General features: G+C 56.5%; 7 protein-coding genes across 7 annotated transcripts; 4 read left to right on the forward strand and 3 right to left on the reverse strand.

Annotated features, from left to right (window-relative positions):
• Positions 1–565: 565 nt before the first annotated feature.
• PTSG_00431 (uncharacterized protein) lies at positions 566–3,302 on the forward strand (the record flags this gene model as incomplete). The annotated part of the gene is made up of 3 exons (XM_004998923.1): positions 566–670; positions 890–1,093; positions 1,476–3,302. The coding sequence occupies 3 exons, from the start codon at positions 566–568 to the stop codon at positions 3,300–3,302; spliced, it is 2,136 nt and encodes a 711-aa protein (XP_004998980.1).
• A 239-nt stretch (positions 3,303–3,541) lies between these two features.
• Positions 3,542–7,128, reverse strand: PTSG_00432 (Homer3 protein). Its single transcript, XM_004998924.1, has 10 exons — positions 7,045–7,128; positions 6,399–6,693; positions 6,018–6,085; positions 5,668–5,727; positions 5,433–5,514; positions 5,058–5,225; positions 4,670–4,798; positions 4,354–4,491; positions 4,000–4,136; positions 3,542–3,818 (listed from the first exon to the last, which is right to left on the reverse strand). Coding segments are annotated over exons 1-10 (1,086 nt in total). The 5' UTR covers positions 7,047–7,128; the 3' UTR covers positions 3,542–3,811.
• Positions 7,129–7,136: 8 nt separating this feature from the next.
• Positions 7,137–11,132, forward strand: PTSG_00433 (tyrosine phosphatase). The gene is made up of 6 exons (XM_004998925.1): positions 7,137–8,365; positions 8,593–8,646; positions 8,919–9,065; positions 9,260–10,159; positions 10,364–10,516; positions 10,720–11,132. The coding sequence occupies exons 1-6, from the start codon at positions 7,463–7,465 to the stop codon at positions 10,807–10,809; spliced, it is 2,247 nt and encodes a 748-aa protein (XP_004998982.1). The 5' UTR covers positions 7,137–7,462; the 3' UTR covers positions 10,810–11,132.
• A 141-nt stretch (positions 11,133–11,273) lies between these two features.
• PTSG_00434 (uncharacterized protein) lies at positions 11,274–12,739 on the reverse strand. The gene is made up of 4 exons (XM_004998926.1): positions 12,439–12,739; positions 12,104–12,196; positions 11,824–11,910; positions 11,274–11,624 (listed from the first exon to the last, which is right to left on the reverse strand). The coding sequence occupies exons 1-4, from the start codon at positions 12,703–12,705 to the stop codon at positions 11,535–11,537; spliced, it is 537 nt and encodes a 178-aa protein (XP_004998983.1). The 5' UTR covers positions 12,706–12,739; the 3' UTR covers positions 11,274–11,534.
• Positions 12,740–12,762: 23 nt separating this feature from the next.
• On the forward strand, positions 12,763–14,202 carry PTSG_00435 (zinc finger protein). The gene is made up of 3 exons (XM_004998927.1): positions 12,763–13,050; positions 13,378–13,440; positions 13,661–14,202. The coding sequence occupies exons 1-3, from the start codon at positions 12,854–12,856 to the stop codon at positions 13,923–13,925; spliced, it is 525 nt and encodes a 174-aa protein (XP_004998984.1). The 5' UTR covers positions 12,763–12,853; the 3' UTR covers positions 13,926–14,202.
• A 152-nt stretch (positions 14,203–14,354) lies between these two features.
• On the forward strand, positions 14,355–15,953 carry PTSG_00436 (uncharacterized protein; the record flags this gene model as incomplete). Its single annotated transcript, XM_004998928.1, has 1 exon — positions 14,355–15,953. Exon 1 carries the CDS (start codon positions 14,550–14,552, stop codon positions 15,951–15,953), a length of 1,404 nt encoding a protein of 467 aa, XP_004998985.1. The 5' UTR covers positions 14,355–14,549.
• A 143-nt stretch (positions 15,954–16,096) lies between these two features.
• Positions 16,097–24,546, reverse strand: PTSG_00437 (COP1 protein). The gene is made up of 21 exons (XM_004998929.1): positions 24,319–24,546; positions 23,929–24,042; positions 23,531–23,604; positions 23,262–23,342; positions 22,781–23,059; positions 22,474–22,585; positions 22,195–22,285; positions 21,713–21,991; positions 20,914–21,430; positions 20,454–20,690; positions 20,228–20,305; positions 19,709–19,981; positions 19,479–19,546; positions 19,062–19,257; positions 18,733–18,856; positions 18,339–18,559; positions 17,995–18,151; positions 17,686–17,738; positions 17,140–17,523; positions 16,825–16,950; positions 16,097–16,609 (listed from the first exon to the last, which is right to left on the reverse strand). Exons 1-21 carry the CDS (start codon positions 24,356–24,358, stop codon positions 16,490–16,492), a joined length of 3,624 nt encoding a protein of 1,207 aa, XP_004998986.1. The 5' UTR covers positions 24,359–24,546; the 3' UTR covers positions 16,097–16,489.
• Positions 24,547–24,550: the final 4 nt, after the last annotated feature.

A 24,550-nucleotide genomic window follows, 5' to 3' on the forward strand; every position in this document is an offset into this window, starting at 1 on the left:
GTGTGTGTGTGTGTGTGTCGCGTGTGTGTGTGTGTGTGTGTGTGTGTGTGTGTGTGTGTGTGCGTGCGTGCGTGCGTGCGTGCGTGCGTGTGTGTGTGTGTGTGTGCGTTGATTGTTGGTCACCTTCAGTTCAACCTCACAGCCTTCTTGAACGCTTGTGCTGGTGAACTGCGACTGCTGTCACCTCTTGCAGCGGATGGGATCGTGTCCAAGTCGGATTTCTGTACAGCAATGACAGCATATTTACAGCCCAACACACCGTCTTCAGAAGACAGCGACGAGCAATGGGATGCGTGAGTACTCCTTCCTTGACTGGCGTGTCGCACCTTCCCACACCTTGCACACTCTGCCCCATGTTATCACACGCGAGGTACTCGTACACAGCACCGTGCCTGGCCGCCTCTGCACCACCACCACCACCACCTCCACCGCTGCTACTGCTGCTACCACTGCTACTGCTGCTGCTGCTGTCACGCACAGTCAAACACCCACTCACTTGCTCGCTCATTTGCTGGATGTTGGCAGATCCATAGATGCGGCGCTGCAAGACACGTTCTCAGACCGTATGGTTGCAGATGGACCCCAGTCGTGGGGTCCACTTGCATCCATGTTCAGAGAGCTTCAAGTCACGTATGGCGTGGACAAGGCCGCTGTTCGTCGCCTTTGTGAGGTATGTGCCTCTTTGCTTGAAACCGCGTGCTCACGTGGAGAGCGGCTCGCGGAATGCACGCATACACACACGCGCACGCACGTGCGCACACTGTGTCCTTTTCACACGTTCTCATTCATGTTGTCTCTTTCACAAACACACACATACACACACACATACACACACACACATGCACACACATACACACTCCCGAACCCCCCCCCCCCGCCCCAACTACAGGCGGTTGGCACATACGCGGAGCAGCAGACGGCTGAGCTGTGTGAGGAAGAGAGTGCACTGCGCCGGCAATACGAGCGCCTGACAGAGGCACACAACCAGCTCACGGAGGACTTTGCACGCCTGGACAACGACCTGCATGATGCTCTTGCTTCAAAACAGAAGGCCGCAGAGTGCCAGGCCGACAACACACGTCTCCATACCACGGTACTTGCACGGTAGCCCTTCGGTTTTGTGTTTGGAAACGCTAGCACTTGTGTTGAATGCGATCACGAAGGCGTGTGGTGTGCACGCGATTATCCAGGTCGTATGTTACTATCGTTCTCCCCTATGCCTTTCAATGTGTGTTTTCTCGTTTTGTTTTTCTTTGCGACTGTCTTCACTGCTCCAAAGCCCGTGTGGTTGTTTTCGTTTCTTGCCTGTGTCACCTCACCACCCGCCCTCCATGTGTGTGTGTGTGTGTGTCTGTGTGTGTGTGTGTGTCTGTGTCTGTGCGTGTGTGTGTGTGTCTGTGTCTGTGTGTGTGTGTCTGTGTCTGTGTGTGTGTGTCTGTCTGTGTTTATGTGTCTGTGTGTGTGTGGCACGCCAGGTGGCCGAGCTGGAGGCGGAGGTGACGAAGCAGAAGCAGCGGCGCGCGGAGGTGCAGCAAGCACTGGATGACGCAAAGAGGGAACAGGCGCAGCTGCAAGGACAGGTGAAGCGCCTGCAGACGGAGAGCGAGAGCCTGAGGACAGAGCTGAAGATGTTTGATGCAGACAGGGACCTACGCGCGCTGACTGTGAAACAGCTGGAAACAGAGCGAAACGACGCGGTGAGCTCCATGACGAAATTGGAGGCGGACCTTGCCAACGCAACAAAACGCATCCAATCTCTGGAGGACGAGCTGGTGCACAGAACGGAGGAGGGCGCCGCACAGGAGTTGCAAGTGCGAAACCTGGAGGAGGCAGTCATGATCCGCGACACAAAGATCGACACGCTGACGTCAGAGATGGACGAAGTGAAGACACTGCTGTCGTCGCTGGAGGGCTCAGACCAGGCCGGGCCCACGGGCTCTGTATTGGACGAGATTGAGGACCTGGTGCTGACGCAGATACGCGAGGAGACGGGCGACATTGAGGCGAACAACCGCATGACGGTGGCGCTGCTGCAGCGGCTCCTGCCGAGCATGGAGGAAACAAAGGTGGCCAGCAAGCCCATCACGTCCGTGCCAGCTGATGATGACGATGATGATGGCGATGATGGTGACAGTGACGGTGATGATGATGGTGATGATGATGATGACAGTGGTTCCCAGGATGAAGAAATGTCGCTGGCAGATGCCTTTGCGCGTGTTGGGGAAATGCATACGAGCGACGATGGGGCTGAACTGGGGAAGAAGGGCGCTGAAGATGATGCAGTTGACAGCAGCGCCCCCGCACTGCCATCCAATGCACGCACATCACCCGACCTGGAGCCGAGAATACAACAACAACAACAACAACAACAACAACAACAACAACAACAACAACAACAACAACAACAACAACAACAACAACAACAACAACAACACCGACCGGCTGCTGCTGTGGCAAGTGAGGCCACGACCCAGCAGCAGGGATCATTGCACTCACATGCAGATATCAAGGACGGCGACCGTGTACATGGTGATGGTGCCCTTGATTTCATTGATGACAACAATGATGACGACGATGAGGACATGACACAAGTGATCATGAACAGCAGCAGCGCTGCCCGCCACACGCGTGAGAGCGACGGACGAAGCGAGGTGTGCAGTGACGGCCGAAGCGAGACGTCGAGCACGGCGATGGAGGACAAGCTGAACCAGGTTCTGCGGGTGTACGCTGCATCGACGCAGCACATTGCTGGCGTGAAGATTGTCACCCGCGAGACAGCGCAGGGAATGTCCATGCAGGAACTCAAGTCCACTGCGCACGTGTTGAAGGAGCTGATTGCCGCGAGAAACAGGCTGCTGCTGCGCACACTTGCAGAGCGGGAACAGCTGAGAAATGAGATTCATTTGAAGGAACGCGTGCTGAAACCCGTCCTTGATATCGCCCGTGCACAAGCAGCGGCAGCGTCCTCATCTTCGTCATCATCATCGCTGCCATCAACACCCATGAGCACGCGTGCAAGCCAACAACAGCAGCAGAAGGATGGCCGTGGGGCCGTCAACACCTCACACCAAACACCAGGAGCATCATTGCCTGCCCGCACCACAGCCACCGCAAGCAACAACACCAACAACAACAACGCAGCCAACAACAACGGCAGCGGCAGCAAGGTACGGTCGCTTTTCTCTCCGTTTTCATCGCAATCGGCACCAGCAGCGTCCACGCCAACGCGGCGCGGTCTCGGGCTCATTGCATCGCTTTGGGGATCAAAGAGCACAAAGGAGGGCACAGAACTCAACGTCTGATCCAAGGACACTGTGCCGTGGCTTGCGCCTCGGTATGTGTGTGTGTGTGTGTCTGTGTGTGTGTGTCTGTCTGTCTGTCTGTCTGTCTGTCTGTCTGTCTTTCTGCCTGTGTACATGTCTGTCTGTCTGTCTGTGTGCATTTCTGTACATATTTGTGCATAACTGCTTCTCTGCGTCTCCATTTGCACGTGTGTGTGTATGGATGTGCTTGCTCGCCTTAATCGAAACCACACGACAAGTCCAGTGACAACAGAGGTTTTAATCACGAAGCAAAGAATGGTTCGAAACGACAAAACAGGCATAAAACACACCCACGCGCGCGCAAACACACACACACACACACGCATACAAATGCACACGCAAAAGCACACACACACACACGCACTCACTCAAGCGGGGCATCGACTAGTGGCTGCATCGATCAATCTGTACACACATAACATCAGGCAGCAACACGGCACATCTACCTCATGACACGCTGTGTGCTGCCTCCCAATCCGTGCACTTGGTCACTCCCTGCAATTTCAGTCAACGAAATCATGTCAGTTACCCACGCGCATACAAACACACACACACACGCATATGCATACGCATACACGCGCACGGTCCACATCTGACAACCACTTCAAGCACTTCTCCCACTCTCCAGACACGCACACACACACACACATCCCCAACTGCGGTGTGGTTGGCTGACCGCTGCAAGAGGGCGCCGAGTGCGACGTGAAGGTCGTCGAGATCAGCCAACTTGTTCGCGTACGACGTCTTCCACGCGTCCATATCCTCCGCCAGCCGCTCGTACTTGCTCTGATACTCCGCAGCAGCCGTCAGCGTCTGTGCATACGTGTGTGTGTGTGTGTGTGTGTGTGTGTGTGTGTGTGTGTGTGTGTGTGTGTGTGTGTGTGTGTGTGTGTGTGTGTGTCAGGACGGGTGCACGAGGAACTGGTGGGCCGCTTCACATTACAGCCCATCGTCCACGATGCAAGCCGCCCCCCGTCCCCAGAGCCACACCCATTATCACCATCAACACACGTGAGGGCAGCAGCATCACCTTGATCTGCTCCTTGAGCTGCACGACGGTTGCCTCAGCCTCTTGCTGCTGGTCAACAGCGGACTTCTCCGCGTTCTGTGACGCCTCAAGCTGCTGCCGCACCTCGGCCAGCTCCGCCTTGGCTGCCGCTACCTCCTCCTGAACAGGACAAGGGCGTGTGGTGGTGGTGATGATGATGATGATGGTGGTGGTGGTGGTGATGAAGATGACGATTGAGGAGGTGGTGGTGGTGGTGGCAGTCACGCAAGCACGCATCCACCTCCCGCCACCACCACCACCACAACGCAACACACATTACATGCAGGCACGCACGCACCTCAAGCTTGGTGACAACCTCCTGGTCTGGTTGACTCGCTGTGCTGCTGGCGTCGGGGGTGCTGCTGCTCTCCTCCTTCTCCTTCAACAGCTTCTTCAGTCGTGTTGTCTCGTCCTTCCACGCTGCAAGCTGGCAGCCGCCACACATCATCCCCGCATTGTGCACACATGACAAAATTGAGTGGTCAGGTGGAAGCGCACAGCTCAGCGTGTGTTGCAGCAGAGGCACGTTCACGTGCACAGGTATGTACTCGCACACACACACACACATACACACACACACGCACACAAACGATCGCGCACATTCCTGCAAACCACCCTCCTCCTCCACAACCATCACCACAACCATCACCACCACCACCACCACAACCATCACTACCATCACCAACCTGTTTCTTCCACTGCAGGACGTTTTTGCCGCTTTCTTGCAGCGCGGTCTTGAGTCGCGTGTTTGTGTTGCGCAAGTTCTGCAGCTCCTCCTCCCACTTCTTTGCGTTTGCGCTGCTTGTCGCCAGCGCCGCACGCAGTCGCTCGTTCTCATACCGTAACGTTGCAACCTGGCCGCCGCGTGGTGTTGGTGTGCGTTGGTGTGGTTGGGTTGGTGGGAGCAACAGAAAAGGCACAGTCGGTGTGATCTGGAACAAAATGCACACCTCACACACTTAACACACACACACGTACAAACACACACATACACATACACACATACACGTACACACATACACTCACAAGTACACAGCACATCACAGCACAGGGTGTCGCACCTCCTGTGAGTCGACGGGGGAGCCGATTGCATCACCCGTGCTCGCAGACGACGGCTTGTTCGGTTTCGCGCTCTCTTTCTCCCTAACGAAGAAGGAACAAAATGCCGAGGATGAGAGGTCACACAGTGTGTGTGTGTGTGTGTGTGTGTGTGTGTGTGTGTGTGTGTGTGTGTGTGTGCGTGCGTGCGTTGTGTGGGTGAAGCGAGGGCTGTCGCATTGCAGGGTACACACGCACTTTGCGGGCTCCTGTCTTGGCTTTGCTGCGGTGGCTGGCTTCGGGGCAACCTTGGGTGGCCTGTACATGTGGGACAGGATGATCATCGGCATGGAAAGAATATAAGGAAGGCAAGGGCAAGCGGTGTGAACGACAGTCGAAACCAAGTCATACTTGGAGGGACTGCCAAACACCCCAACCCATGAAAGGGCGCAACTTGAAGCACTTAACCTGAAGACACCAAACTCAGGCAAAATACCTGGCAACACACGCGCACACCCACACCATGCACACAGCAACCGCTGCGCACGCATCACATGTGCATGAAATGAAAACACAAGCAAAGAATCGAAACACACATGTCCACTGACGATGCAGGTGTCGTTGACGTTGAGGAGTCGTCGAGTTTTGCCAACGCCTCTGAAAACGCGTCCGCAAACTGATGCAAGCGTACACAGTAGCGAACACAAAGCGCAAAGGCAAGTGAAAGCGGGAGAGCAATGCGTTATCATGCGCGTAGTCCATGCTTGGAAAAGCATGCAATGTACCCCGGCTGAGGAGGAACAGTGCATGCACACAGCATGCGCACAACATGCGCACAAACTGCGAGCATGAACCATCATCCAAGCTAATGCACGCACATGCACGCACATGCACATGTACACAGCATACAGCATGTACACACACGCGCATATGCACACGCGCACAAAGTATCAGCACTACATGCACGCGTGCGCCTGCAAGGCACGTACGTTCAGGGTGTCTGTTTCTGCGCCAAAGCCGAGGCCATAGAGAGTGCCGGCCTTTGTGTCTGTCCACTGCCCAAACTTGGGCGCGGTCTTTGTGAAGAGCATGCCTTGGCTAAGGGTGCTGGACATGACCTCGTCGCCATCAGCAGGCGCTGCGCGAATGCGGTGTGTTCCGTCCTCCTGCTTCACAATGCTCACGGGTATCGCTGTTTTGGAGAGCGGCAGCCATGACTTTTTCGTCTGCGGGTCAATTTGAAACACATGCGCCTGTGTCTTGAACATCACCGACGACGACGACCTATGCAGCGTATGTGTATATGTGTGTGTGTTTGTGTGTGTGCGTGAGTATGTGGATGTGTGTGTTTGTGTGGGTGCGTGCGTGTGTATGAGTGAGTGTTGCGCGTGAGAGTGTGCGCCATGTGGGTTTTCGCGTGCACTGGTGTGATGCGTGTTGTGCTCTGTGAGTGTGTGTGTGTGTGTTTTAAGAAGCGTTTGCACCTCGGTCGTGCCAGTGGTGCAGCACAGCCACACACTCACACACACACACACATACACACACACACACATACATACACACACACACACAGACGGGCCACGCCTTGTCTCCACTGCCACCCACAACAGCGCCAACTTCCACGCACGCACTCACATCCTCTCTCTCTCTGTTGTTGGTTGTTTGTGTTTGAGGAGGGGGCAATTTGGATGATTGGTGAAAGATATTAGAAGATTATCGGTTTGTCAGGAGGACAGAGCGAATGGTGGCGATGTCACATTGCAAGGATGGCTGCGATGATCGATGTCATTGATGATGATGCACAGATGGATGATGGCGCTTTGCTTGTGATGCACACAAAACCTGCACCCTGCACCAAGCGACGCATTCTCTCAGTACAGACCACACAGCACAGCACGGCAACCAACCAAACAAAACCAAACCCCCAACAACAGCTGAAGTGGAATACAGTGTCAAGTGCGCAAGTGGCTGGCTCAACGCTGTCTGTACAATTTGGTGCGGAGTGACGGCACACAGCGCTCACGATCACAACACATCACAGCACTGACAAAGGATGATTTCGACGGCGAAGATGGGGTCAACAAAGGAGGAGAAGAAGCTGGTGAAGCAGCAGAAGGCGGAGCAGAAGCGGCTTGCCAAGCAACTCAAGGTTGAGGAGAAGCAGCGCAAGAAGGAGGTGAAAAAGGCAACCAAGGAGGCCAAGAAACGCCATGTGGACGTCGACGTTGTTCTTCGCGAGAAAGGCCTGTCCACGGACGGCTCTCCCCTTCCAAAGCAAGACCAAGAAGAAAAGCAGCAAGATCAAAAGCAGCAGCAGCAGCAGCAGCAGCAAGTGCAGCAGGAGGAGCAAGACTCGCGCGCATCAAAGGATGACAACAACAGCCAAGCCGTTGAGGAGGCAACCGCAACCAACAACGAGACAGCACAAGCAGAGCTCGGAAGCGATGCTGCTGCTCAGCAACAGCAAGAGCAGCAGAAAGAGGAGGACAAAGAGAAGCAAGGCAAGGAAGAAACAAAGCAGGACGCGACAGCATTGGCCAATGGTGAACCCAAGCAACAGCCGGCCGCGTCCCAGGACAACAAGGACGCTGCTGACACGAGCCAGGAGAATGCGGATGGACAAACTAGCCCCGATGCCAACAATGATGCAGAGCCCACGCCGCCATCACCACCACCGCGGGCCGTCGACAGGCCGGACAGCGCGGACGGCGCCAACGACACGGAACAGGGCGAGCAGGACGACATCAGTGGCAGCGGTGGTAGTGCTGCCGACAACGAAAGCGCAGCACAGGGAATGGATGGCGTGTCGCCGCGCACATCGCCGAAGATCACGCGCCGGCGGTGGGCGGGCCGCTCGTCCATTCGCGGTGCACCAGTGCAGCTGCTGCCGGGGCAGGAAGCGGGCCCCATCCAGCCACGTAAGGATGACGACGACAATGAAGAAGAGTCCACCAAGGTGCGCACGCATATCACTCGTTGGTTGAATGAGTGTGTGTGTGTGTGTGTGTGTGTGTGTGTGTGTGTGTGTGTGTGGTTGAAGGGGATGTGATGACTTGGAACAAGGTGTCTGCGTCTGAGTTGGCTACAACAGTCCCAGCGTGGTCCACGAATGCCCACCTGCTCGCATGGACGCAACCCAACATCACGCATGCACCATACGCGCTTGCTTGCATCTGCACGCAGTTTGTCGAGGAAGAGATTGTTGAAGACGAGGTGGACGATCAAGTCGGCGACATGGTGAGTCCACTTGCCTCTCGTCACGTCTGCACCACTCCTCTCCCTGGCAGCAATTCACGCGCGTGTATAATTGAACGCCACGTGCCTTTCCGAATGCACGAATGCAAACATGTGTGTACACGAATGCACGAGTGCACGAGCGCACAGATACACCCAAAGCACACGCATGCACATGCGCATGCATTCACCATCAACTGAGTGTCCCAGTATGCGCACTGCTCCACTAAGCTCACGTCACGCGCTTGTGCTATTGCACACCACCACCATGGCAGGCGCACGAGGATGCGCGTGCAACTGCGGGGTACCTTCGCGATACCGTGGAGCGCTTCAAGGAGAAGATGGTTGCAAACTGGGACAACGGCACAAACAGCGGATACGTGCAGGAGTACAGGTCACTTCAGGCCACAGGCCTCACTCAGGTGTGTGTGTGTGTGTGTGTGTGTGTGTGTGTGTGTGTGTGTGTGTGTGTGTGTGTGTGTGTGTGTGTGTGTGTGTGTGTGTGTCCGTGATCTGCACCCTCATCAACCACCGATCACATCACACTCACATCACACTCACATCACACTCCTCCAACTACCGCCGTCACTGCCAACACTACGCTGCCACACGCCAGACGTGCAATGCTGCGGTTGCCGAGCCAAACCGCCTGAAGAACCGCTACGGAAACATCCTTGCCTTTGACAAGTGGCGTGTCAAGCTCCCTGTTGTGGACGGCAACCCTTACACAGACTACATCAACGCCAGCTTTGTAGACGCGTACAAGCAGCCCAACGGCTACATTGCCACGCAGGGGCCCGTGCCAAACTCGTTTGTCGACTTCTGGCGCATGATCTGGGACCAGCGCGTGTGCACGATTGTGATGGTGACGCACGAGGTTGAGGGCGGGCGCATGAAGTGCCACCGCTACTGGCCAGACCCAACCAGCAACCCGCCCGTGCTGCAACTCACGTACGGCGACGTCAACGTCGTGCACGTGTCGTCAAAGCCCCACAAGCATTACATCCTGCGCACGTTCAGCGTGACGCGGGGCGACGAGCCGCCTCGCACTGTTCGCCAGTTTGCATTCACGTCGTGGCCGGACCACGGTGTGCCGCTGACCACGCACGAGATGCTTGGCTTCCGCAACGCCGTCAACGAGCGCACGGAGGACAAGACGGCACCCATTGTCATCCACTGCTCGGCCGGGGTTGGGCGGACAGGCACGTACATTGCCATTGACACGCTCGTGCGCCAGGCCCTGGATATGGGAGGCGACCTGGACGTGCGCGAGGTGGTGGCGTCGATGCGCATGCGACGCTGCTACATGGTGCAGACGGAGATCCAGTACATCTTCATCTACCGCGCGGTGATGGACTGCCTTCGCGAGCTGCTGCACGGCGAGTCGCGCAAGGCGGAGAAGATGATGCAGGACGAGGCCGAGCAGGAGGCCATGCGCAAGGCAGCGGAGGACGCAGAGCGCGCCAAGCGGATTGAGCGCGAACGAGAAGAGCGCGAGATTGAACAGGCTCGCAAGGTATACACACACACACGTATGGAGGTGTTTGTTTGCATGGTGGCTTGGGTGCTTGCTTGCTTGCTTGCATGTGATGAATGGAATGCCATGCATGACAAAGCTTGAGCTCGTTTAGTCCTCTGTCACTCACGTCATACTATGCGTCACCTCCACCTCACTCCCATCACCACCACTCCCAATGCCCAATGCTCAATGTCTGCACAGGAACTGTTGGCGCGCGAGGAGACGAGTGTGGATAACGCGCGTGCTGTGGTGACGACGAGCATCCAAGCTCGCATGCAGATGCTCATGGACGCCGAGAAGCGCTGGATGGAGAACTACCAAAAGTCCTTGCAAGAGTGGAACGAACGCAACCAGGTGTGTACTTGTGTGTGTGTGTGTGTGTGTGTGTGTGTGTGTGTGTGTGTGTGTGTGTGTGTGTGTGTGTGTGTGTGTGTGCGTGTGTGTGTGTGTGTGTGTGTGCTTGCTTTCGCCTTGCAAGTTGCTCACCACCTGCTCTCTCGACTCCCATCTCCCCACTCCATCTTCCAAACCCCCACTGATCATCATGCACGTGACAGTTTGAGGCTGAGCAGTATGACCTGACGTCGAGCCTGACACCGGTGCAGTCACGGCGCGAGGCACTCAAGCAGAAGGGGCTGCTCATCTGATGCGCGTGCGTGTGTGTGTGTGTGTGTGTGTATTTGTGTGTGTGTGTGTGTTTGCGTTCAAAATGCACCCCGCACGACGAGAGTAGCACCCTTGTGTGCACATCTGCTCGTCTGTCTGCCTGCCTGCCTGCATACTTGTGGTGATAATAGAACCAACTGTTGTGTGTAGTTTTTTGTGTGCATGGTTATGACCTTGCGGGTTTCATGACAACAATGTGCTTTCTCTTTGACATCCTGCCCCCCTCCCCTCGCCTTCGCATCTGCCTGTGTCCGCTGTTGTTGTGCGCTAGGTCGCACACTCGAAGTAAAACGCTTCTCTGTACTGTGCTGCTGAGTTATTGAAGTAGCAGCAACGTGCAACTGCCCATAGTGATGCGACGCTGCGTGACGTGACATGGCATCACCTCCGGCTCCTCTCCCAACCCTGTTGTGGCCATCAATGACACTCAGCCGTTGCCGTGTTGTTGCGGTGCAGTTACTTTATTCACGTCGCAAAGAATGCTCACTTCATCCTGACCTCTCCCTCCCGAGCCACGGCGGCCAGATGTGTTTGGATACAACACGCCCTGCTCTCCCTCTCCCTGAGTTGATGCAGCCTAGTGGGTGCATGGATGAACCATATGTACAGCCAAACAGTCAACTGCGACCAGTCAACTAGCAGCAACTCAAGTGTGTGTGTCTGTGTGTGTGTGTGTGTGTGGCCATGTCAGTTGCAGTGCTTGTCGTCATTTCCGCAGTCCTTTCAGGGCCATCTTAGTCACAACGTCGTTGACAATGTCGTCCACGGGCCTTCCTTCGCATTTGATGCCATACAGCTGGTGGTGTATTGCAGAGGGGGGGGAGCGTGTGCATCGTGAGGCATGCGACATACATCTTGTAGCGTGTGCATCGTGAGGCATGCGACATACATCCTGTCATGGGCGTGAACAGAGGAACATGCAGACTCATTCAAATCCTTGCACAAGCAAAGGCACACGCACACACACATGCGCGCACACACACACACACGCACACCTTTGCGATGGCTGCAGCATCATACAGCTCATGCAACTCAGACACTGGTGCAACGGTGCCATCAATAGCATCCAGTACTTGGCTTAGCTGTTCATATGTGCATGCGGATGAGCGTGTGGATATGTTGGGGTGAGCGTGTGAGTGTGAAGCGTGTAGTCAAAGTGTATCGAGATGAACCGGGGCAGTCCACCGACAAAGGCCACCGGCAAAGTCCACCGGCAACAAGCCAAACAAACCCACACCACCACCACACCACATGACACCACGGACGCTCGCGCACCTGGGAGTCGTCCTTGTCACTGGTGGCCAGTACCATGACTAGCACGTCTGTGTCTGTCTCTGCTGGACCCAAGGTCGCAAACGCAGTTGTGATCTGCACGCATGAGCCAACACGTGAATAGATACGCACACCATTCAGCACGAGTGTCAGCACACGGTTTCGTGTCATCCAAACAACAGCAGCGGCATGTACATACACACAACAGCATACACAAACACAACAGCATACACAATTGACACAACAAATACCACTCCCTACACAATGAACTCTTTCCCCCCCCCCTCGCCACACACACACACACACACACACACACACACACATGACCACGTTCTCACCTGTCTGCCGGGGTAGAGGGAGTAGAGGATTTCTGTGTTGACGTTGCGGGTTGTCATGTTCTCAGCCTTTTGTGCTTCCAGCGCATGCCTGGCTGCAACGGCGGCCACGAACAAGTCGGGGACCATGCTGGCCTTGATAAAGCATGCCTGCAACGCGCCGCTGCGGACGCCCTTCAGCACCTCGCCCATGTTCTTCACACCACGCACCACCGTGGCCAACACCACCGCTCCATCCTCCACCACCACCCGCTCCGCAGCACTGCTCATAATCTCCTTCTTGTCTCTTGTTGTTTGCGCTCGCTGTGAATAATGCATTTCATGCTGTCGCTCTGCCACCCACGCCGCGTGCACACCGACAACAAGCTTCCCCCCTCCCCCCGCACTACTCCTTCCCCACTCTCTCCAAACAGACGCCATGGGTAACCCTCAGCGACGGAAGCGCATGCACAAGAACAACAAGTTCTTTCAAAAGGCCATGCGCACGCGCCGCAAGACGCGCGATGTGGATCAGATTCACGACGATCTCAAGCCGAAGGTGCTCAACAAGCTCGCAACACAGGTCGTCGATTACGATCTCCCCGGCATGGGCCAGTTCTACTGCGTCCATTGCGCGTAAGCCCCCTTTTGCGTGCATGTGCGTGTGTGCGTGTGCGTGCGTGCGTGCGTGTCTGTCTGTCTGTCTGTGTATGATTGCTGTGTGGGTGGGTGTCCGTCCGTCCGTCTGTCTGTCTTTGGTTGCTGTGTGGTGCTGCTGTGTAATCCTTCCTTCCCTCTGTTCCCTTTCTGCCCTTCCCTGTGTTCTTCCCTTTCTGCCCTTCCCTGTGCTCTTCCTCCTGTTCCCTCTCTTGTTTCTTCTTGGCTGCCTTCCTTTGTGTCTACTGCTTCCGTTCCTGCTTCCTGATGAACGTGTTCACATTGTTGCTGTCTGTTTGCGTGTAGGAGACATTTCGTGGATGAGTTTACGCTGGAGGCGCATCGCAGGAGTAAGGTTCACAAGCGCCGGTAAGTCTACACAAGCAACCTGTGTTGCACACACATGCACACATGTAGACGCACACGTGCACTCACACGCAGACACGTGCTTGCTTGCTGGCGCCCTACTTGTGCACCTTCGCTTTTCATTGGATGGCACTTCTCCTCCCTGTTAGCACACTCACACACGCACGCATGCACATGCACCCGTGCACGCCCCTTCCCTCCCTCCGCCCTCGCCCTTGAACAGGTTGAAGCAGCTGTCTGAGACACCCTACACACAGAAGGAGGCCGATGCAGCTGGAGGCCTGGGCGTGTATGTACCACCATCCAAGGTTGATGTTGATGATGTCAGTGTGGTGCAGGTGCGGAAGGATGTTGGCATGGAGACGGATGAGAAGCATGATGAAGCCGCGCCACCGACCCTGGACGACATCAAGCCCACAAAGGCAGAGCAAGAGGAAAAGGCGAAGATGGCCACAGACAAGGAGGACGCCACCAAGCCCTCAGAATGAGGCTGTGCTAGCCCACGTTCCGTGTGTGTCTGTGCGTGTGCGTGTCTGTAAGTATGCGTGTGTGAGTATGCGTGAGTGAGTTAGTGTCGCTTGTGAGCGGTTTGTCGTGTGTAACAATGGTGGCTTTTTGCTTAACTTTCTCCCCGTTTCGTTCCTCTCTCCCGCTCCCTATCTTGCTTCCTCCCTTCTTTGTTTCCTTGCTTGCTTGTCTCTTTTCTCCTTTTGTGCTCTCTCGCTGGCTGTTGCTGTTGTTTACACTAAAGGAATATGGCTTGAGTGGAGTCGAGGCATCACGAAGCAAGATCTGCTTTGTGACAGTGATGTGATGTCACACACGCACACACACACACGCACACACACACACACGCACACGCGCGCACACACACACAAACACACACACTCACACACACACACTCTCTCTCACACACACACAAGCACACACAAGCACACATTGCCCTTTGGCAAATTTTCTACACAGTTGCCTCAACCTGCGAACAAGAGGCGCGAACACACAACAACACCATACACGCACAGCAACGTCGATACGAACACGCACTGGCACAATAAGTGAAAAAGAGACCACCTTTGACCGCACATCTTTTCCGTGTGCTCGCATACGCAGCGATGTTGAGGGTACGAGGAAGATCGCTGGAGGCCCGGTTTGTGTACATCATCGTGCTGGCTGTGGTGTACACGGCCACGTACATGTACAGCGCCACATCCGGTGACCCAAGCGTACCGGTTGGCGGCGCAGACATGCCGCCGTGGCTCGCACAGCTGGGACGACCACGCGCAGTTGCAGAGGAGCTGGCAGAACAGCAACAGCTGCTTGACGCGACGCGGCGCAGCGACGACGGAGCCAACAGACACAGCAACGATGGCGCCGCCGCAGTCTCACAACACCAGCAGCACCAGCAGCAGGCGGAGCACGATCTGGCCAGCACACGGAGTCCAAAGACACCGACGCGGCAAGAGGACAAAGGCGTGGACGAGAAGGAGAAAGGCATGAAGTTCGAGGTGGAGGGGGGCGAAGATGGATTCGTGCCCAGGGAGCACATGAAGAATGCGATGGGTATGCCAGACACTGCAGAGGCCGACCCGTGGAAGCGGCGCAGGCAGGACAAGTGGCGCCTCATCATCTTGTTCCAGCACAACTTCCCCATCCTGAAGCAGGCGGTAGAAGGGTTCCAGCGTGCCAGCGACATCATGGTGCCCAGCATGATCATCGTCGACAACTCCAAGGACAGGGATGCCTCGAACAGCGTGTGGCTTGTGGAGCGGGTGGCAGAGGTGGTCGTGCCAGACCGCCAGCTAAACTTCCCAGAGCTGCACAACTACATGGCCACGCTGGCACTCGAGCGCCGGCTCGAATTCTACTTCTGGGCCCACGCAGACAACTACGTGCTGCCGCTGGAGCCTGGCCGCGACATGGGCAAGGACGCCATCGACTGCCTGCGCGAGCAGATGGCGCGGTTCCCCAACTGGGGCATGATCCTCTTCGCCTACGACCACCTGGCCGCCTACCGCACGCAGACGCTAGTCCAGGTGCCATGGGACCCACACGTGTTCCAGTACGGCTCGGAGTGCGATGCGTATGGGCGCATCCGCGATGCGGGCTACGACGCGCGCGCGTGCAAGATTCACTACTCGTACGACATGAAGCGGGTGATTGGCATCCTGGACACGGACTCGTACGACCGGGTCAAGGCGAAGCTGGACGAGGAGGCAAAGGACAAGTCCAAGCGCAACCAGTGGCGCGAGGGAGCCATGTCCGAGAAGGAGCAGCAATGGCGCAAGCGCATGAAGGAGGCGTCACGCGCATACTTGGCCGAGAAGTGGGGCGAGGTGAAGTGCAAGCTGCGCGGTGTGCCGTGCCACAAGCCCTGGCCTTACTGCCCAACGTGCCCCACAGACCTTCCCCAGTGCTACGGCAAGGAGGCGACGTGGGAGCAACTCGACCACATTCACGCCAGGGTGCACCAGGTGTTTGACAATGATCCCGACAAGCCACCACCGCTCGAGGCATAGACTTGTACGTGTGTGTGTGTGTGTGTGTGTGTGTGTGTGTGTGTGTGTGTGTGTGTGTGTGTGTGTGTGTGTGTGTGTGTGTGTGTGTGGCGAGACCCTACAAGCTCAACTGTAGATAGATACAAGCATATCACGATGACAGTAAACGCTGTAACGTCACTTGATTGCTGGCTGCTGCCCTCGCTGGCGTCTCATCACATTGCGCGTGTATGGCTGAAACACACAGCAAACATACAACGCAGACACAAACACAGACACAGACACCTCAGCGCGAACAACAACGACTAAACACACAAACAAAAGACGTCAGATGGCGGCTGTGGAAGTGGAAACTGATGTGTAAGGCTGACGACAATCAGTGTCTCAGCAACATGCATCCAAGCGCAGACACCAAGAATGTTAAAGGTGCATGGCTCGAAGGCAGAAGGAAGCACACAAGACATTAACGGGGGAGTGGGGAGAGAAAGAAGCACACGCGGTGCATGGCCAACGCTGCTGGTGCTACTGGCGGTGGCGGTGCACGGACGCACACACAATCACGGCCGGAGGCTTGAGAGGCCGACAGCGGAGCGGCCAATCTCGGCAACCTCGCAGGCAAGGCAGGTCTCGCCCTCGCACTCGGGCTCGTACACCGCAGAGCAGAACGGGCACGTCACCTGCGCAAGGGGGAGCGGAAGGGGAGACGCGAGGGTGAGCGTGCATTCGAGTTCCCGAGCGTGCGAGGGAAGGGTGCGATAAATGCAAATCAATATTGTTGCCCGCCTCAAAGAGCAAAGCACAATCGCAACGCGTGAAAGACACACTGTTGCATCACACATCACCGACAAGAAGCAAACACACGGGCCCCACAACGTATTTTCGAAACACGCACCTGAGGCTTGCCCTTGTAGATGGGCTTCATGGACTTGAGGGAGATGGTGAAGGGGTTGTGCATGTCGTAGTCAATCTCAACGGCGTCCACCATGTTCTTCTCGCACGCCTGCAGAATCTTCTTCGTCTGCGTAACAGGAGCGAGCAAAAGGTGAAACAATAATGCACACCCAAACACACAGCGTGAGCACCAGCACAAGGGGAACAAAACGCGACATGCTCGAAATCCAACGACGAAAACCGCGGGCAGCTTTCAAGACAATCACACACCCAGACACCCACACCCACCCACACACACACACACAGAGGCACGCACCTTTGTGGCGAGGTCGACCTTCGGGCCGAGCTCGAGGAGGCGGCGGGCAAAGGATGCGCACGTCTTGAAGTTCTTCAGCTTGTAGAAGAGCGTCTGCGCAGTCTTCAGCACAAGAATCATGTGGAAGGGCTGCAGGTCGCAGTGGGTGAAGTAGGCGGCAAGCTCCGCCGCGCGTGCGGCCTGGGAGGGGTCCTTTGCAATCTCACGCCGCCTAATCTCAAGGGAGAGGCCCACAACGTACTCGCGGCAAATCTTGGCGAGCTGCTGTACCTCCTGCAGCTCGGAGCGACTCGACACGACGAGCATGGGCAGGCAGCGCAGGATCGACCGCATCTGCCCAAGCGCATCCGCAAACTTGCCCTTGGTTGTTGACGCGTACGCGTTCTGAGGCAAGACAGACGCAAGCAAGCAAGGGGGAAGGGGGTGGGGTGAGTACGCATAGGGAGGTGAGGGAACCCGAAGCCCACAGCACACGACAAAAGACGGCAACAACGACAAAGCTGCCCAAAGCGGCATTCATTCATCCATTCATTCATGCATGCGCACCTGGAGGCTCTCGGCGAGGGAGCCAAACTTGAGGCCAACCGCAGGCAGGCCGTCTGTGCGTGTGCGTGCGCGTGTGTGTGTGTGTGTGTGTGTGTGTGTGTGTGTGTGTGTGTGTGTGTGTGTGTGTGTGTGTGTGTGTGTGTGCGTGTGCGTGGTGTGTCGAGGGAGCGACAGAGAAGGAGGGCGGAAGCGAGTCCACAGAAATGAAGGGGAAACCCCCCCCCCAACTTACAGAGCGCACGCACAGACATTCACATGCATACGCACGCACACACACACGCACACATGCACACAGGGCAACAAACGTACTGCGAGCGCCGGCATCCTGCCAGTTGCGGTGCATGTAGAAAAAGAGGGGAGGGGTGGAGTTTGTTGCCTCAACAACGGCCCGGGAGCGAGCATATTGGGAGATGAACAGGTCCTTGTAGGGCGCAAAGTTGACAATGCCAAGCTGCTGCTTCATAATCTGCACACACACACACACAGGTGATGGTGGTGAGCTCAAGCAACAAGCAACCACACCTGGGTTCAAGAGTAATCTCACTCACGCACTCCCTCACACACATGCACACACACACACACACACAAATGCACGACTTGTGCACACATAACCCCCCTTCGCACACGCCTGCACAATAAAACGGTATTCGTACGTTCATGGCGGTGTCGAAGGAGCCAGCAGCGACGTGGTCGGCAATGAGGGACGAGTTGTTCACCCACATCTGGGACTGCGGGGTGCCGGCGCTGGGCGCAACAAAGATGTCGCCGCCAGCCTCCTCCTCACCCTCGGGCTCTTCAAGCTCAATATCGAGATCAAGGTCGTCTTCGTCGCCCCAGCCCTCGCCTTCCTCCTCTTCCTCTTCGCCACCAAGGCCTGGGCACGCGCAGGAGAAGGGAGAGCCAACAAACCAAGCAGACAGCGGGCAAAGCGTGAGCAGCACGAATGGTCCAGTGAGCACCGCAGCAGGGCCAAGGTGCATACGCACCAGCACCACAAGCAGAGCAATGCCATGACGCAAAGCAGCCGCTGAATGCGCAGGTGCGCACCTGCTTCCTCGCCAAGCTCCTCGTCCTCCTCGTCACCCCAGCCCTCGGCATCATCCATGGCATCAATGTCGTCTGCAACAGCAAGCGCGGCAGGCTGCTGCGTCTTCATCGAGTCGAAGAAGCCCTGATCGTTTTGTACCAGCGTTTGGGGGGGGGAACGTGTGACGAGGACGGGTTGTCAGTGGAAGGGAAGGGGAGAAGAGACAATAAGAAAGGAGTTTGGGGGGGGGGAGCACGTGAGCTCTGGCCAAAACGCAAGAAGCGCCCAAGAACACACACAGACACAGACACAGACACAGACACAGACACAGACACATACGTCCACGCACCTTTGAGATGGTGAGGAGCGGCCAGTTTGTTTGGTTCTCGCAGACGGGCTCAGGCGGAAGCAGCGCCTTGCTGTCCGGGTGCACGGGGGGAAGCTGGTCCTCCTCCATTCCCAGCGTCTGCGCAATCTCGGTTGCCTTGTCATCATAGCCGTGCGTCGCCGCAGTCAGGTATGCAAGCGGGCCCTGGCCAACGCTCCTGTGATAACAAGGTGAAGCGGAATGGCCATATAAGCACACAACGCAAACCAAACCAGTGCAAACATGCAAAGCTAGCATGTCGGGAGGGCAGGGGGGAATCGCATGAAACACCAAATGAAAGACAACAAAAGACACCCACACACACACAAACACACCCACCCACACACCCACACACACCCCCAGCCACACACACACACACAAGTAGCTACGGGAACGTACTGGAGGACACGAATGCGCTCCTCCATGTCGCCGAGCAACAGAGCAGTTTGGAACTGGCTGTCAACATCCTGCTCCAACCCATCAACACACCAAAACCCCACACGTGCGGTGGTGAGTCCAGTGAAATGCAGCGGCTCTTTGTGCGTGCACACCGAGAACAGGACACAGCGCACCTCTATACATCCACACACACAACTACAGAGGTACACCAGGCACACCCACACACACACCTTGCGGATCTCTGCAATCTTGAGCATCTTGCGCAGTTTCTCGAGGTTGCCCGTGATGAGGTAGAGGAAAGTAAGCTTCTCAAACGATTTGGAGCGCTGGTACGCAAGCTCAACGACCTGGTGGTCACCGTGCTTGAGCGCAACGTCTGCAAGCTGCTCCCAGCAGTTCTTGTCGTCAAGCTCCTTGGCGGCCTCCTTGGCGGCCTCAATGTTGCCGCACTCGAGAGCAAGCGCAAACCGCGTGCGGCTGTCCTTCACAAAGTGCAGTGCAACCTGACACCAGTGCGCAAGTGTTGAAAATGCGTGCACAATTGCAGGAGGGGAAGGAGTGGAAAATAAAATGGAACAAGCGAGCAGGAGAGAGAACACTGGGTGAGAACAAGGGCGATCTCTGACAAGCAAGTAAACATGACTGGACGAGGATAATAGCAAGGGGCAGCCGATGCCCTCTCAACAGCCACCGCAGGCATTGCTGTACGAGGGCAAACAACGCAACCACGGCTCTAGAAGAAGACGCACCTCTGGGTAACCCTTCTTCTGCAGGTATGCAATGATGGACTGGCCGGGCAGGCGGGCATTGCGCACCATGTATAGCACCTGGGAACAACAACGAGCAGCGCGTCGCAGCGACCGACACGTCAGAACACCGGGTGTTGCGCAACTCCCACGATGATCGCAAACACACACACACACACACCAAGGCACGCGCATGTCGACCCACTCCAAGCGCGAGTGGTGGGCAGACCTGGTCGTAAGCGCGGTTGACGAGGGCAAGCTTGAACTGGTACTCGGTCGGGTCGATGGCGAGCGCAGCCGTCTTCACCTCGCGGTCCAGGCAGTACACGGTGCCGCCCTTGACGTGCGTGATGTAGATGGGCGTGTCGAGCGTGCGGATGATGCCAGAGTCGCCGTTGGGGAGGGCGTACTTGAGGTGGTTCAGCGTCGTGTAGATCAGCACCCCGCTCTCCTCCCACACGGCAGACTGGCGGAGCAAAACACAACAGTCACAGACAGTGTGGCCGCGCGGTCGGGTGAGTGGTGGCGTGTAATCTGACTACCCGCACACACACACACATGTGTGTGTGTGCACATCACTCGCGCCGAAGCTATTGCAGGGACAACCGAATGCCTTCACAAACACAGACACAAACACACACACGGCACACGGCAGACCCTCACACACAAACACAATACAGGACACACACCTTGACACGGATTGTCTCGTGGATGGTGCAGATCTGGCGCAGGTGCTTATCGCAGACGGTGATGTCGTGCTTGCCCAGGAGGGCGACCTGGGATGAGTCCTTGTTCCAGACGGCATACTTGATGCGGCTGGTGCTGATGCTGGCCAGGGCCCTGCGCTGCTGAACATCAAACAGCGTCACGCCCTCGCCGTTGCCGAGCAGCAGGCGGCCCGTGCTGGCGTAGAACAGCGTGTCCGTCTGCACGGGCGGCGTCACCTTCTTGGTCGTCTCGTTCTTCAGGTCCTTGATCAGGATGGTGTTGTACTTGTCAAGCACAGCAAAGCGGTTGCGCGCAACCCACACGGCGCACCGCCCGCTGCCGCGCTTGCACTCGGCGTTGTCTGCATCGGAGCCCTTCTTGGGGAGCATGTAGAGCTCGTACACACCGCCGTCGGTGGCGGCCGTGAGCAGGGCGGCATTCTCCGCACGGTTGTACGCCATCGTCAGGATGCCATTCTGCGGCGCACCCGTGCCGTGCCTGCGGACCAACAAAAATGAATATTGAGGTGGGAGAGGACATGATCAAGTGTGTTTGTGTGTGCGTGTGTGTGTGTGTGTGCGTGTGGCAGGTGAGAACACGAAGCAAACAGCAGCTTGAAAGGAAGAACACAAGACAACAAAACAGAACACACACCCTCTACAAACACACACGCACACACATGCACACACTTTTGAAGCCAATCAGCGTGGCACGCGCAAGAAGCACCTCATTCAACCCCCCCCCCCCCCAATCGGGCGGACAACAGAGCGCAGTACTAACCGGCGGATGCTTGCGAGCGGAGCGTCCTTGGAGCTGCCAAACTCATACGTGCGAATGAAGCGGTCCTTGACGTAGAAGAGCGTGTTGTTGTGCACAGCATAACCCGGGCGCTCGCGCTCGAGCTTGAAGACAACAAGCCCGCTGTCGTGGCCAGCAGCAAACAGGTTCACCTCCGGGTGGGCGGCAACTACCCAGAAGCGGTCGTGCTCGCGGCGGAACGTCTGCACAGACGCGCGGCGCTGCGTGTCCCACACCCGGATGGAGCAGTCCTCGCTCGCACTGCACACACGCGCGCGTGAATAAGAACGTGGAGAGGAGGGGGAGACGTGGTGCGGATGGGTGGCGTGTGGGGAGATTGTTGGGTGTGAGCAGATTGCTGAGAAGTTAAAACGCGTGCACAGCGCAAAGCCGGCAGAGAAGCCACCTCGTGATGAAAAGCAAGCTGCAGGCATTTGCAGGCATTTGTGCTGTTGGCAGCGCACCTGACGACGAGGTCTTGGCGAGGATGGAAGAGTACACAGACCACGTTGTTGTAGTGGCCGCGGCACGTGTCAACCTCCCACGCTTTCGTATCTGGCGATGCATTGGCGCAAAAAGCCCAGTCAAAGCAAAGGTGAGGCAAGGCTGCAGGATGCAAGAGCGGCGAGCCCTACACAGCAACGGTGGTGGCAGCATACACACGTTCTCATCATCCTGCACAAGAAAAACACCAAGGAACAAAGGCACAGAGAGGGGGGGGGCCAAGAAGCGCTATTGCTGACCGTTCATGCGCCAGAGCTTGACGGTTCTGTCGTCGGCGCCGGAGACGACGAGCGGCGACGTGCCGTGGAAGGCCGCCCAGTTCACGCCGCGGTCGTGGCCCTCAAGCACGTGCTGCACACATACACACAAACACGCACGCACGCACACACACACAAAACATTGTGGCCCATCGCATGATATGTGAGAAAAGCACGTGCAAACGAATGGGCAAATACTAACTCCAACACACAGTGCTGACACACACACACACACACTCTCTCTCTCCCCCTCGCACTCCCTCGCAGTCCCAAGGATGTGTGTACACACCTGGACCATGACATCAGCCGAGCCAAAGAGGTCTGCGTCGTCCTTGCGGCCAAGGCCGGCGCCAGCGGGGGCCACGCCCTTCTTGCGCAGGCCAGAGAAGTTCCACACGCGCACCGTCTGGTCCAGCGATGCAGAGACAAGCAGGTCTTGCGTCGGGTGGAAGTTGGCGCACATGACGTAGTGGTTGTGGCCCGTGAGCACGCTCACGCAGTTGCGCGACTGCCAGTTCCAGATGCGAATCGTCTGGTCGTCGGACGCACTCACAATCCACGGCGTTTCCTGCAGTGTATGTGTGAGGGGGGAGGGGTGCGTACATGCGTGCATGTATGTGTGTATGCGTGTGAGCGCACAAAACCAGTTGTGGTGAGAGGGAGGAGAGAATATGGCAGGCGGAGACGGGACGATGCGAGCCCTGACAGATAGGTACATGTGCATGGAAAGGACTGCATGTGCATGTGCAGCGGGTGCAAATCCCATGTACCTGGTGGAAGTAGGTTGTGCGGATGTAGTCCAAGTGGCCGTTGAGGGTGAACAGGCACCGGCGGGTCTTGTAGTTCCACACCTGAGACGCGAGCACAAACAGGGGAAGGGCAGATTGTTACCACAACAGTGTCCATTTCAAGGGAGACGGGTGTGTGGTGTGGATCGAATTCAAGTGTGACCACACAGCAAATAAACAGCAAACACACTGAAGCAGCTTGTGTGTTTGTGGGTGTGTGCGTGCGCCTGTTTGTGTGTTGGGCCGCGAACCTTGATCTTGTAGTCGTCACCACCAGACACAAAAAGCGGCTGTGAGCTGTGGAAGTCCACGCCGCGCACAGGACCTATGGCAAACGCAGTCGGCAGAAACAATATGCAATCACGGAAGTGGGGGGGGGTGTAAGAGAGGCACGCACAGAGATTGCCGGGCAAACGCAGAGGAACATAGACACGCAGACATAGACACGCAGACATAGACACACGCACAAACAAACAACCAACCAACCAGCCAGCCAACAAACCAACCAACCAACCAACCAACCAAACAAACAAACAACCAAACAAACAAACAAACACAGACCCATCTCTTCCCCCTTGGCTTGGCTGCGCACTTCATTTCATACGCACACACACAAAGACTCAAGCATTGCCACAATTTGATGACAAACCATCGTGCTCGTCGTATTTGTCAATGAGCGTGCCCATGCGGTAGTCATACAGGTGGATGACACCGCTGTGCAGGCTGGCGAGGACCCATGGTCGTTTGGGATGGAATGACACGCCTAATTCAGACGAAAACACACACACACACGCACACGCACAAAGAGCGGTGACAGGGTGACAGGGTGAGAGGAACTGTCGCCACAAGCACACACGTAGACGAATGCAATGGCGTGCTCAAAGTCATGATAATCACAGCCACCACTGCCGTGCGGGTGCAAGTGACACAGAGGCACCCAAAGGTGTTGCACACTGCTCAGGTGTGCGTGCATCCAACGCAGCCGTGCAACTAAAGCTGTAAACACGGGCAGGCACGCGCCTGTCTGTTTCTTGCGCACCTTTGACACGGGCGGTCTTGGCCTCAAACTTTGTCAACATGACAGCAAAACTGGCCAATGGAAGGACAGTGGGGTGAAAAGGCGGATGTGGTGTTGACCGTAGAGATGTGCTCCACACTCCAATTCAAGGGTTAGGCTCCACACTCCAATACAACAAGTCAGCCAGGCTGTATCACAACAGCAACAGATGGAAGCAGTGGTGTGGGTGCTGTGTTCGTTGGTTGTGGCAGCG

The sequence above is a fragment of the Salpingoeca rosetta genome (assembly GCF_000188695.1).
Source record: "Salpingoeca rosetta unplaced genomic scaffold supercont1.1, whole genome shotgun sequence".
Taxonomy (NCBI): Eukaryota; class Choanoflagellata; order Craspedida; family Salpingoecidae; genus Salpingoeca; species Salpingoeca rosetta.

Excerpts from the sequence above, each read along its gene's own strand:
- PTSG_00432 (XM_004998924.1), bottom strand. Across the intron at positions 6,086-6,398 it reads CAGAAACAGACACCCTGAAC|TTTGCGGACGCGTTTTCAGA; the intron begins GTACGTGCCTTG and ends CGCTTGCATCAG. Across the intron at positions 4,799-5,057 it reads TCCTGCAGTGGAAGAAACAG|CTTGCAGCGTGGAAGGACGA; the intron begins GTTGGTGATGGT and ends GGCGGCTGCCAG.
- PTSG_00437 (XM_004998929.1), bottom strand. The coding sequence starts at position 24,358 with ATGTTGACAAAGTTTGAGGCCAAGACCGCCCGTGTCAAAG. Across the intron at positions 19,547-19,708 it reads AGATTGCAGAGATCCGCAAG|GATGTTGACAGCCAGTTCCA; the intron begins GTGTGTGTGTGG and ends GGGTTGGAGCAG. Across the intron at positions 17,739-17,994 it reads GCAGGATGCCGGCGCTCGCA|ACGGCCTGCCTGCGGTTGGC; the intron begins GTACGTTTGTTG and ends GCACACGCACAG.
- PTSG_00434 (XM_004998926.1), bottom strand. The coding sequence starts at position 12,705 with ATGAGCAGTGCTGCGGAGCGGGTGGTGGTGGAGGATGGAGCGGTGGTG. Across the intron at positions 12,197-12,438 it reads CCCTCTACCCCGGCAGACAG|ATCACAACTGCGTTTGCGAC; the intron begins GTGAGAACGTGG and ends TCATGCGTGCAG. Across the intron at positions 11,911-12,103 it reads GTGACAAGGACGACTCCCAG|CTAAGCCAAGTACTGGATGC; the intron begins GTGCGCGAGCGT and ends ACATATGAACAG.
- PTSG_00433 (XM_004998925.1), top strand. The coding sequence starts at position 7,463 with ATGATTTCGACGGCGAAGATGGGGTCAACAAAGGAGGAGAAGAAGCTG. Across the intron at positions 8,647-8,918 it reads ACGATCAAGTCGGCGACATG|GCGCACGAGGATGCGCGTGC; the intron begins GTGAGTCCACTT and ends CCACCATGGCAG. Across the intron at positions 10,160-10,363 it reads AGATTGAACAGGCTCGCAAG|GAACTGTTGGCGCGCGAGGA; the intron begins GTATACACACAC and ends ATGTCTGCACAG.
- PTSG_00435 (XM_004998927.1), top strand. The coding sequence starts at position 12,854 with ATGGGTAACCCTCAGCGACGGAAGCGCATGCACAAGAACAACAAGTTC. Across the intron at positions 13,051-13,377 it reads TTCTACTGCGTCCATTGCGC|GAGACATTTCGTGGATGAGT; the intron begins GTAAGCCCCCTT and ends GTTTGCGTGTAG. Across the intron at positions 13,441-13,660 it reads AGTAAGGTTCACAAGCGCCG|GTTGAAGCAGCTGTCTGAGA; the intron begins GTAAGTCTACAC and ends GCCCTTGAACAG.